Source organism: Lacerta agilis, chromosome 11 (assembly GCF_009819535.1).
Source record: "Lacerta agilis isolate rLacAgi1 chromosome 11, rLacAgi1.pri, whole genome shotgun sequence".
Classification (NCBI taxonomy): Eukaryota; Metazoa; Chordata; class Lepidosauria; order Squamata; family Lacertidae; genus Lacerta; species Lacerta agilis.
Genome location: NC_046322.1, coordinates 6632187 through 6644588, shown reverse-complemented (window position 1 = coordinate 6644588; position 12402 = coordinate 6632187). Strand labels below are relative to the sequence as shown.

The 12402-nt window shown below is 45.7% G+C and overlaps 1 protein-coding gene across 2 annotated transcripts in view; it reads right to left on the bottom strand.

The window, feature by feature from the left end:
* The window catches only part of PIK3C3 (phosphatidylinositol 3-kinase catalytic subunit type 3), a 111544-nt gene that overhangs the window by 78559 nt on the left and 20583 nt on the right, over positions 1-12402 (bottom strand). For both annotated transcript variants that reach the window (XM_033164180.1, XM_033164181.1), the window contains 5 exons: positions 8169-8240; positions 6913-7017; positions 3914-4006; positions 2040-2225; positions 133-287 (listed from right to left, as the gene is read on the bottom strand). In XM_033164180.1, coding sequence (XP_033020071.1) covers positions 133-287; positions 2040-2225; positions 3914-4006; positions 6913-7017; positions 8169-8240 — 611 coding nt within the window. The remainder of the gene's footprint in view (positions 1-132; positions 288-2039; positions 2226-3913; positions 4007-6912; positions 7018-8168; positions 8241-12402) is intronic.

Here is a 12402-nt window from a genome sequence, read left to right as displayed (position 1 = left end):
AACATGCTCTTCCTCAGACACACCTGTTCTCCCCAGGAAGACAGGATGCAAAACTATGCAGTCTACAAAGTTGAGTGGGAGAGACTCCCCACTCCCCTACGGACCTCCAGTCAGGTTAAGTCTCTCGCCTACCTGTCTATTTCTGCAGGATTGGCCCCAGACGTCGCCATGCTTTCTGTCATGGATCCCTGGCTGTCTTTCTTCGTCGGTTCCAACCCATTCTTGATGTCGTCGAAGTTTTCGTACTTCAAGGCCTGGACCAGCTGGAGCAGATACATCAGGAGATCCTGAATAAGGAAGAGGATGGCAGTGGTCCGTTCAGCTGCCGGGATCCCAGGATTTTTGGAAGCTAACCTACCCTGCTTAATTACTTGCTTCTTTCTCCGCGTGTTTAGGTAAAAAGTGCTTGTGCATTTGGGTTTCCCAATGGCGCCTTCGGTTGGCCACTGTGAGAACAGCATGCTGGTCTAGATGGGAGGTTGGTGTGATCCAGCAGGGCTCCAAATGCTGTTAGACTACAACTCCCATCATCCCTGACCGCTGTCCATGCTGACTGGAGCTGCTGTAAATTACAATTTGCATCATTTGGAGGGAACCTTTCAAGCCACCCATCCATTAGGCAACTGTACCAACTACAATCAATGTTTCCTGCTTGGCAGGGAGTTGGACTGGATGGCCCTTGTGGTCTCTTCCAACTCTATGATTCTATGATTCTATGAATCAAAACGATCAAACCCCATTGCACTCAGGCACACGGCCCAACCGTTGGACACATGGCCCAACCGTCCTAACCCAACAGCTCACATTTTAATGTCTAAACGCCACTCTGAAGAAAAGTACGTCTTTAGAGCTCGTTCCACAGAAGGCAGCAATGTAGCTCACCTGACTTCCCCTGGAACTAAATTCTATGAATATTGAAAATTAGGAAAGGGGTGGATGAAAGGGGATGGCTGCAATGCGGGAGATGAAAGAGGGAAGCAAGAGGGTGGGGGAGGAAAGAGAGGGCAAAGGGAGAAAACACATACAGTCATACCTTGGAAGTCGAACGGAATCCATTCTGGAAGTCTGTTCGACTTCCAAAATGTTCAAAAACCAAAGCACGGCTTCTGATTGGCCGCAGGAAACACCTGCAGCCAGTCAGAAGCCATGGAAGTCCCATCAGACATTCAGCTTCCAAAAATAGTTTGCAAACCAGAAATGTTCCAAAATGTTCAAAAACCAAAGAACAGCCTCTGATTGGCCGCAGGAAACACCTGCAGCCAGTCAGAAGCCATGGAAGTCCCATCAGACATTCAGCTTCCAAAAATAGTTTGCAAACCAGAAATGTTCCAAAATGTTCAAAAACCAAAGAACAGCCTCTGATTGGCCGCAGGAAACACCTGCAGCCAGTCAGAAGCCATGGAAGTCCCATCAGATGTTCGGCTTCCAAAAATAGTTTGCAAACCAGAAATGTTCCAAAATGTTCAAAAACCAAAGAACGGCCTCTGATTGGCCGCAGGAAACACCTGCAGCCAGTCAGAAGCCATGGAAGTCCCATCAGACGTTCGGCTTCCAAAAATAGTTCGCAAACCAGAACACTCACTTCTGGGTTTGCGGCGCCCAGGAGCCAAAATGCTCGAGAACTAAGGTGATCAAAAACCAAGGTATGACTGTACTGGGATAGCTCAGTCGGTAGGGCATGAGGCTCTGACTCTCAGGGTTGTGGGTTTGAGCCCCACATTGGGTGAAAGATACCTGGATTGTAGGGGGTTGCACACCCTCCCATCAGATGTCAAGGAGGTAAGTAACTGCACAACTTTCAGCAGACATCTGAAGGCAGCGCTGCATAGGGGAGTTTTCAATGTCTGGTGTTTTATTATGTTTTTATAACTGTTGGTAAGCTTCCCCGAGACAGGTGGACAAGGTACAAACAAAATGATCCTTGTGGCCCTTTCCCGACTCTACGATTCTACATGCCAGCCTATGGAAAAAGTCAGTCACACGTGTCTGGTTGAATCTAACCGGAACGCAGGACAAGGGAAAGCGGGGCATTCCCACACCTCGTCGTCTGCCTGCTGCAACCTAGCGACAGCGTAACGCCGGACTGTGGTGTTCGTGAAATGCGAGGACAAGAGCTCCAGGGAGTCTTCCACGTCCATCGGCTTCCACTTCCCCAGGAGCTCCAGCGCCTGCTTTGCTTCCTGCGGGAGGTACCAGTTGACGCACTTCAAGAACTTGGTCAGCGCCTGGAAGACAAAAGCTGCAATCACACAAAAGCTGCCTCCTTCCTCCTACTGAACTAGACACGGTCGAAAGCACTCAGTGGCGTGAAAGAAAAGCAGAAAGAACGATGGATAACATCAGAAAGGAGATGGATGATATCGGATTACGGAAATCAACGGAATTATGAAGCTGATCAAAATCATAATTGTCTGAAGCAAGGGAAGTCATACATAAAAATTAATAATTTGGCAATATATTTGGACTTATTTGGACTATTCGGATTAATTTATATTTATAATTATATGATGTGATTTTTGTAATTGGAAAATCTAATAAAAATTATTTTTAAAAAAGAAAGAAAAAGAACTAGACACGGTCAGGGCCGGTGCATCCATTTAGGCAAACTAGGCAGCTGCCTAGGGCGCCAAAATGGAGGGGGCACTGGCTGGCCTGCCCCCCGCCCAGGGCCGTCTTAAGTATACGAGGTGCCCTGGCGCAGCCGGCCAACTCGCGCTCCCGCGCTCTGCCGGGCAGCCGGAGGGTGCTGCCGGCGGGGCTGGAAGGCGGAGGCGCCCTGGCGCCTTGCGCCAGTAGGCTCAATGGTGAAGATGGCCCTGCCACTGCCCCCGCCCGGTGCCACTCCACCAGCGGCAGAGTGGCGGGGGACGGGAGAGCAGCCCGAAATTGGGCTTCTCCGCAGGGCCAGTGCTTGGGATTGTCGGGGGAGGGCACCAGAAGGTGATCTCGCCTAGGGCGCAAAAAACCCTAGCACCAGCCCTAGACACGGTCATTTCTAATTTCATCCCTGCCTTTAAAACAACAGTAGCAACACAGCAATGGCAACCATAAGAGCCCATGAACAGGGTCCGAACCACAGCGGGTTCAAATGCTCTTTTACTGGCTTAGCTACAATCCCATGCAACTCTCCAAGAGTTGTTGTCGTTTTGTTTCTTTTCTTGTCTAGCTGCCCTTCCTTTTCCTCACTATGCTTCAACCTCAAGTCGACTTCCAATCACGGGGTGGAAAGCCTACAGACTACAGGGGCCGTGGTAGGATATTCAGCCATTCACATGGTTGCAGGATAGCAGAATGTGCAGAACAACAGAATATTTAAAAACATTTCAAACCGCACACATCCACAGAGGAAGGGAGGATTTTTAAAAAACACCCACCCACACCCAGACATGTTTTGATGCCTGCGGCATTAAAAAGCACAGATAATTACAGTACAGGTAGCTCTAGTTAAGGACTCGATCAGTTCTGCGGTGCCATTCGCACCCCCAAAAGTCCATAACTAGAGTGCCGCTTCTGTGTGTGTTAAGTAGTGGGTGGACACAGCAGACAACACAGTGATTTCCAAGCAGCTCTTGTTTATTCTCAGGCTGGAACAGAAGTGAGCTGAAGGGCTCAGCAGCCTGCTTATATAGAACTCAGCTACAAGCAACAATAACAACTTTCTGTAGTTACCCAATCCCTGAACGTCACTTTCAATCCCTCATTTGCATGTGCGGACCTGAATGAAAACTGCAGCAGAATGAACTATATACACACACCCCTAGTGGCCTGGGGTGAGAACTTCAATACATAACAATGTACGCGATAGAGCGCTTCTGCGCATGCATTTGCAAGCCAAAAAGACGCAACATGAACCTAACGCAACACGAGGTATGACTGTAATTATAAGAAATATAAATTTAATTCAGGCACTCGCCTTTTCCTGATGAGTGAGATAATATCGGAATTTCCACACGAGGTCCTGCTCTTCGTAAGTCAGCTGCTTCGTCGGAGGGTAGCTCACGATGATCTAAATGAAAAGGCACTTATGGGTTTCTTTTATTTGGACCGAAGGAGTGGGGTGTTGTGTGCCCCATCCTAAGCACACAAACACCAAACCTCTAAAATAATACCTATTGCTAACACGGAGGCCAGAAGTGCCTCGTCACCTTCTGCCTCATTTGTATTCATTTATATACCGCTAATTCCTAAATAAAATATCAACGCAGTACACAAACCCATACAATAAAAAAGGAAAAGTTAAAATCAGAAACCAGATTTTACTACAGTGGTGCCTCGCAAGACGAAATTGATTTCGCCTTGCGGAAATTTCGTCTTGCTAGGCACCGTTTCTCATAGGAACGCATTAAAATTTAATTAATGCGTTCCTATGGGGGGGGAAGTCCAGGGGCCCCTTCCCACCGGCACCGGAGCCGGAGCCGCGCGGCGCCGCATTTTAAAGCTGCAGCAAGTGAACAGCGGCTCCGGTGCCAGTGGGGCAAAGTCGGATCGCGCCCGCCATCTTGGATGGGCGGGCGCGATCCAACGCCTCCTCTCCCCACTGGCACCGGCACTGGAGCTGCACGGCACCGCGTTTTAAGGCTGCAGCCAGCGAACAGCAGAGCTGCTGTTCGCTCGCTGGAGCTTTAAATCGCAGCGCCGCACGGCTCCGGTACCGGCTTGCAGTGGTACCTCGCCAGACGAATTCGCCTTGTGAAAAATAGCCATAGACGAATTTGTCTCGCGAGTCAACTAAAAACTCGCAAAACCCTTTCGTTTTGCGAGTTTTTCGTTGTGCAAGGCATTCGTCTTGCAGGGTACCACTGTATTGTGGAAAGGTGTATTCCTAACTTGCCCGTATAAGCCTGACAAGGAAGAAAGAAAAGATTTCAGGAGGGATTCAGAGGTTGAAACGCAAGGTGCCCACTGAGTCTCTATTGGCAGAATATTCCACAGGAAAGACTCGGTCCCTTGATGCCTTTTAAGTTAGACTCGGCAACTCAGGGAACAACCAAGGATGCTGATTCGTTTATTGACCTGAGATACAAGAGTTCAGGCAATCCCTAAGATATCCTGCACCCCCAATGTCTGTGGCTTTGCAAATTAATGTAAGAACCTGGGACCTTCTGTTCTTCAGCCAAACAAAACCTGCATAGGCAGCTGCAGTGATACCTCGGTTCTCAAACGCCTCGGTACTCAAACAGCTTGGAACCCAAACACTGCAAACCCGGAAGGAAGTGTTCCGGTTTGCGAACCTTTTTCGCATGCTCCGTTTTGAGTGTAACGCTTCCGATTTGAGTGCCGCACCGTTGTGTTTTTGTGGCTCTTACTGTTTTGTTTTTGTGACTGTGTGGAACCCAGTCCAGCTACGAATTAATTGATTGCGTGACGGCAGTACAGTGTTCATTGCTCTCATTTTATGGATCAATGGTCTCGTTAGATAGTAAAATTCATGCTAAATTGCTGTCTTAGGGGTTGTTTTTAAGTCTGGAACGGATTAATGCGTTCTGCATTACTTTCTATGGGAAAGTGCGCCTTGGTTTTGGAACGCTTTGGTTTTGGAACGGACTTCCGGAACGGATTAAGTTTGAGAACCAAGGTACCACTGTACTTCCTTCTGCTATCAGTTCTCTTTCCAACAATTAGCCCCACTTCTTACGAGCACTTCATCTGGGCATGCAGAAGAAGACTAACTTGAGCATCCCCCCGCAACCCCAACTGCTTTAGGCTGCTCCTTGGTACTATCTATCATCAGGGCCTTATATCAGGTGGCCCCTTGAAGCTGATACTTCAGTTCAATTGTATTCTACAGGTGAAACTCGAAAAATTAGAATATCATGGAAAGGTTCATTTCTTTCAGTAATTCAACTTAAAAGGTGAAACTAATATATGAGATAGACTCATGACATGTAAAGCGAGATATGTCAAGCCTTTATTTGTTACAATTGTGATGATTATGGCGTACAGCTGATGAGAACCCCAAATTAACAATTTCCACTTTGGGGTTTTCATCAGCTGTACGCCATAATCATCACAATTGTAACAAACAAAGGCTTGACATATCTCGCTTTGCATGTCATGAGTCTATCTCATATATTAAACTCCAGTAGCTAATGAAAACTATTTCTTACATAAATGGACTTTTCCACGATATTCTAATTTTTCGACTTTCACCTGTACATCCAAATAAACTGAAGTCACAGCTCCGACACCTCCGATATCCAGGCTACCGAGACACCAGAGAAAAGCTGGTGTTTCTCTCAATGTGTCTGGATCTGCAATCAGCCATCAAAATGTGACTGCAGAAGAACAGTGTGGTTTGACGTAATGATTGCAAACCATGGTTTGGGCTAACTTTGAAGTCAGAGCAAACAAACCATTGCTATGCCCTCTGGAGGCTAACCTCCTGCAGGAGTGCTGAGAGGCTGGGAAATGCAAACAGATAAGGTGCTCTAAACTACAGCTTGCCTGTACTGTTTGGAAGTCTTAACCAAGGTTTAGGTTTCCAAACTGTGGATAGCACTAAGAAGAAGAAGAAGAAGAGTTTGGATTTGATATCCCGCTTTTTCACTACCCGAAGGAGTCTCAAAGCGGCTAACATTCTCCTTTCCCTTCCTCCCCCACAACAAACACTCTGTGAGGTGAGTGGGGCTGAGAGACTTCAGAAAAGTGTGACTAGTCCAAGGTCACCCAGCAGCTGCATGTGGAGGAGTGGAGACGCGAACCCGGTTCCCCAGATTACGAGTCCACCGCTCTTAACCATACACCACACTGGCCATAAATCAGTTCGCGGTGCCTTAATCTGGTCAGTTTGAGAGGGTGAGGCTGAAAATCGGGGTACAGGTAGCACACACAACGTCTTGCGTTTGCATTTCAGGAGCTGCCAGTCAACAATACCCAACATCCGTTCAAAGGTGTGGGGGAACAGCAACATACGTTGAGCTGATCTCGGGTAGCAGCGTTGGGCTTGAGATCGTGGTCGGAAGGTCCACTTCTTAAACTCCGAGCAAGCTTGTGGTGTTTCCTTTCCACTAGGTTTTCCTTCAGTAAACAAGAGTTAGTTGAGAGAGAAGGGAAATAAGCTTGCATTCACACAACAGTTTATTCTGCTTCCTCAACGTTCCCCTAGTGTTAACTTCTGCATTATATCTGAGTGTTTGCATGACTTTGAAGCCGCTTTTAGAAGCTATCTGAAGACACCCCTGTACAGGGAAGTTTTTTAATGGTTTATGTTCTACTGTGTTTTTAATATTTTGTTGGGAGCCATCCAGAGTGGCTGGAGCAATCCAGTCAGGTGGGTGTCATATAAACAAGAAGATTATGATTACTATATTTTTCGCTCCATAAGACGCACTTTTTTCCTCCTAAAAAGTAAGGGGAAATATCTGTGCATCTTATGGAGCGAATGGTAGTCCCTGGAGCTGAACTGCCCAGGGGCCAAAAGAGGATCATGCTTTTTATTTTACAAAGAGAAAAAGGGGGTGTTGAAAGGACCCCACTCAGCAGCTGATCAGCAAGAGATGGGGAAAGGAGTCCCTGGCTCCCTTTCAGCCCCACCCTCCATTGTTGAATGTGCTGCAGAGGGAGGTTGTTTGTTTCCCCAGCGACATGTGACTGGCTGATTAGATTATCTGTCTGGAAACTGTAGAAAAGACTGCCTTTCCTTTAGAAGCTGCAGAAATGTGAGTTCAACCCCATAAAAATGGGGCTTTTCCTCTTTGCTTTTCCCCCTTTGCAAAAGGAGCTGCAAAACTTTTAGCTGATCCTCAAAAAACAGGGTTTCTCCCTTTGCAAAAAAGCTGCAAAACTTTTAGCTGATCCTCAAAAAACCAGGGCTTTTCCCTTTGCAAAAAAGCTGCAAAACTTTTAGCTGATCCTCAAAAAACCAGGGATTTTCCCTTTGCAAAAAAAGCTGCAAAACTTTTAGCTGATCCTATTAAAAAAACAAAAAAAAAAAACAAACAACCAGGGCTTTTAGAGGAGGAAAACCAGAAAAAATATTTTTTTTCCTTGTTTCCTCCTCTAAAAAGGAGGTGCGCCCTATGATCCGGTGCTCCCTATGGAGTGAAAAATACGGTACTTATGGAAAACTGAGCCATTCTCATTTGTACATTAAGGTGCATGAATACACACTCCCCATTTCAGCATCCCCTTGCCGTTCCACGGACTACGTTGTGCAGAAAACGACTCACCATAGACATCTGTGGATCTGGAACCTTGACGATCTCGGAGCTCGTTAAAATGGGCGATGACTCATCGCCGTCCTAGGTGACAAAGCCGTTCAGAGAAAGGAACATTAAATCTCTCAGCTGATAAAGACCAACGCGGCTTGTCAAAGGGACGTAATGTGTTCCAGAGACAAGATTTCGAAACTCAGCTCTTAAGCCACAGTGCCTTGAAGAAAGCCACTGCACGGGTGGAAGTGAGGGGGAACATGGAAATCCGACCTTGTGGGGAAAGAGACAACACAACGCAACAAAGTGACAATAAGTGTTGGAAATGTAAAGAAAATGTTGGTACCTTTTATCATGTGTGGTGGGAATGTAAAAAGGTGAGAATGTATTGGGATATGATATATCATGAGTTAAGAAAAATGTTGAAATATAACTTTGTTAAGAAGCCTGAAGCTTTTTTATTAGGTATAGTAGGTACAGGCATTGAAAAGAAGGATATTAGACTTTTCCAGTACGCAGTGGCGGCAGCTAGAATTCTTCTAGCACAAAAAATGGAAACAAGAAGAATTACCGATGAAAGAAGAATGGACAGTGAAATTGACTGAATATGCAGAAATGGACAAATTGATGGGAAGAATCCGGGAGCAGCGGGACCAGAAATTCATCAAAGACTGGTCAAAGTTTACGAACTATCTAAAAGACAATTTACAATTGAATACGTTAATAGGACTTCAAGAAGTTTTGTAGTTAATGTGTAGAGCTATTATTGTAAGTATGGTAGTAAAAGTAAGAAAGATTTTCTTTTTTGATAATGTAATCAATAGTTGATTAAAGAAATATAATACCAAGTTATAATTCAGAAAGCCATGTGAAGTGATTGAGGGAAGTCATGGCTTGCTAGCCAAATGGAAAATGTATGAGATTATTTGTTTAAATGTAGTATTGTAGTAATTTAGTGTAAAAAAATAATAAAAATTATATATATATATATATATATATATATATATATATATATATATATATATATATATATATATATATAAACACAACACAACACAACACAACAAAGCAATGGAACGGAAACACATTTTAAATTACGCAATGGCTAGGATTTGTTTTCGAATAATCTAGCAGGTTTATCAGTACACACCCAGCATCAAGGCTATCTTAAGATCTCTCCCTTCCCTTCTGTTGTGAACAGCAAATCCCCAGCTCAGGCACATCTTGTTGTGCATTCATGAGAATGCCATCAGAGCAAAAACCACACGTTCCCTCTCCACTTTCATGACACAGAGAGCAGGACTATAGCAGAGCATACAGTCTGTATTCTGGCCTTCCTCCGAAGGAAGTCCATAGGGGAGCGCCATACAGAAGGTGATCCCAGTCTGTCAGGGATGAACCAGAGGTTTCTAGTTCCCGGGGGGGGGGGGAAGAGACCTAGGGCTGGGGGAAGGAGGAGGTGTGCCTGAAGGAGGGGAGGAGGAGAGAGTTACGGAGGCTAGTGTGGAAGAGCAGAGTGGGTGGTACACCGAGCCAGGAGCTTCTTGGGAGCAGGAAGGGTTAAGCATGCGAGTTCGCCATTTCCTAACTGGTTGGCGGGGTAAACGCAGGTCTCAGCAGGGATCTGACTTAAGCAAATCGGATGAATGGCCGCTAGGTGATAATGACTGCTGTACATATATTGTAAATAAAATCCACAAAACCATTGGATTGTGTGAAGAGAGGAAGTTGCCCGCCCTGACACAGTCCATCCCCAGTTACATCAGCCCTGTAAGATAGGCTAGTTTGAGAGAGCGAGAGAGACTGGGTCACCCAAGGCCTGCCCAATTTGCTTCGCTGCTTGACAGGAGATTTAAACTCAAGTGTTCATTTGGGCCCTGCTAGGACCACAAAACCATCAGCTTCAGCAAGCAGTTCAGAAGTCACAATAAACCAAAAACAGATGTAAACTTCAGCCCTCTGTCATCTTGTGCCGGCTGCCTGGAACTTTGCACGGAATTTCTGTGACAGTTACGTGAGACCAATAGAAGTACACATATAAAAATAAAAAAGGTAAAGGACCCCTGGACGGTTAAGTCCAGTCAAAGGTGACTCTGGGGTTGCGGCACTCATCTCGCTTTCAGGCCGAGGGAGCCGGCGTTTGTCCACAGACAGTTTTCCAGGTCATGTGGCCAGCATGACTAAACCGCTTCTGGCGCAACGGGACACTGTGACGGAAACCAGAGCACACGGAAACGCCATTTACCTTCCTGCCGCAGCGGCACCTATTTATCTACTTGCACTGGTATGCTTTCGACCTGCTAGGTTGGCAGGAGCTGGGACCAAGCAATGGGAGCTCACCCTGTCGTGGGGATTCGAACTGCCAACCTTCCGATCGGCAAGCCCAAGAGGCTCAGTGGTTTAGACCAGTGTTTTTCAACCACTGTTCCGCGGCACACTAGTGTGCCGCGAGATGTTGCCTGGTGTGCCGTGGGAAAAATTGAAAAATTCAAGAGAATTAATTTATATATAGTCAATAGAGGCACAGAGTTAAATTTTTTAACATTTTCTAATGGTGGTGTGCCTCGTGATTTTTTTCATGAAACAAGTGTGCCTTTGCCCAAAAAAGGTTGAAAAACACTGGTTTAGACCACAGCGCATACTTCTGTTGTCTCCTGAGAGAGACGAATGCCAACCATACCCGAGACCTTTGGATGATGAGATTAAAGGAGACATCATGTATTTGGCATATTAAGATGCTATAAATTACTCAAAGAAGAAAACAGCAATGGTTGCTTAGCCAATGTGAGAATGATAACATTACCGTATTGTTTTGGAATACAAATCCTGGACTGTGTAAAAGTGACCAGAATGAAGAAATTACTGTATATTCTGGCGTATAAGACTACTTTTTAATCCAGGAAAATCTTCTCAAAAGCCAGGGGTCGTCTTATACACCGGGTGGAGAATCTGTGGTCAAGTATATCTCAAATTCTATATTTTAACTGGAAAAGTTGGGGGTCGTCTTATATGCCCAGTTGTCTTATACGCTGGAAAATACAGCATTAAGAAGAGTAGGGTCCCAGATACATTCTGCACCCCCAGATAGTTTAGAGGCATCCATCGTCTGCATCTTATACAGCTTTGACTATACGAGTAGTGAAATAGAATAAATGAAAACTGCATCCCTTTAGTCCAGTTACCGATCAATATAAGGTTTATACAATCATTTTTCTTCTTCTTCTTCTTGTCTGCTTGCTTACTGCTTATTTATTTCTTATCAATCTCTTCTTCACACACTCCTACCCATCTGAAAACGACAGGATTCTGTAAAGCAGTGACGGACTGGGCAACAATCAACATTCCTACCAAAATACTAGGATACTAGATTTTGTTAAGGGCTGGAGGAAGTCAGGAACAGGCCAGATCCTCAGTTAGGGTGGGAAACAACAAGCACTTGATTTAATTGCTTGCCGATATATCTACCAGGAAAAAAACTATCAGTGCAACCACACACACAAACAAGTGCCATTTCTAAGCTATGTTATTTTCAAAGGTGCTGTCAGGAAACCGCCCTCGCCGGAGCTTGAAGCGGTGCTGGGGCTTTTCCAGTATCGTGAACCCCCGTCTCTGCTGAGCAGCTCGTCATCCTCCTCGAGTGGAGGAAGCGATCCCTCTTCCAGTGGGGAGGGGGAGATGGAGGCAGGAAGTGGGAGCAGGGGCTGTGGCAGGGATGGAGAGCCTCTGCACCAAGCGGGAAGAGGGGGAGGGACCCTTTCTGTCGCCCCGTTTTAGCAGGGAGGAAAGACGTAGAGGGGGGAGGCGGGGGTTCAGGATCCCGCGCCTTTTATGTTGGGCAAAAAAAACGGAAACGGACATTCCCGGACTCTGCAGAGGGATGAGCTGGACGTCTTTATTTTAGCTCCACTGTAAATATCTGCACAATAAAGAACTTAGTGTTTAGGAGTTCTGTGTTTGCCTGATTTCTCATGAGCAACCACTGAAACACCTTACAGGTGCTATATAACGTTATCTTACAATACTTTAAGTTGCTTTCCCCACTCTTTAAATTTCAGATTATGGAGGCAATGAGCAGGCCTCACAATTTTGAGTCTGCGGCTATAGTTCTGCCTGCCACTCTGGGTTGCAAATGAGCAAAGTCAAACCTTGACTGGAGACCCAAATTAAGACCCAAATTAACGTACATTAATTGATTAACGAACTAATTACTTTAAAAAATATATGTGTGTCATGACACTCTTGTCTTTGAAGT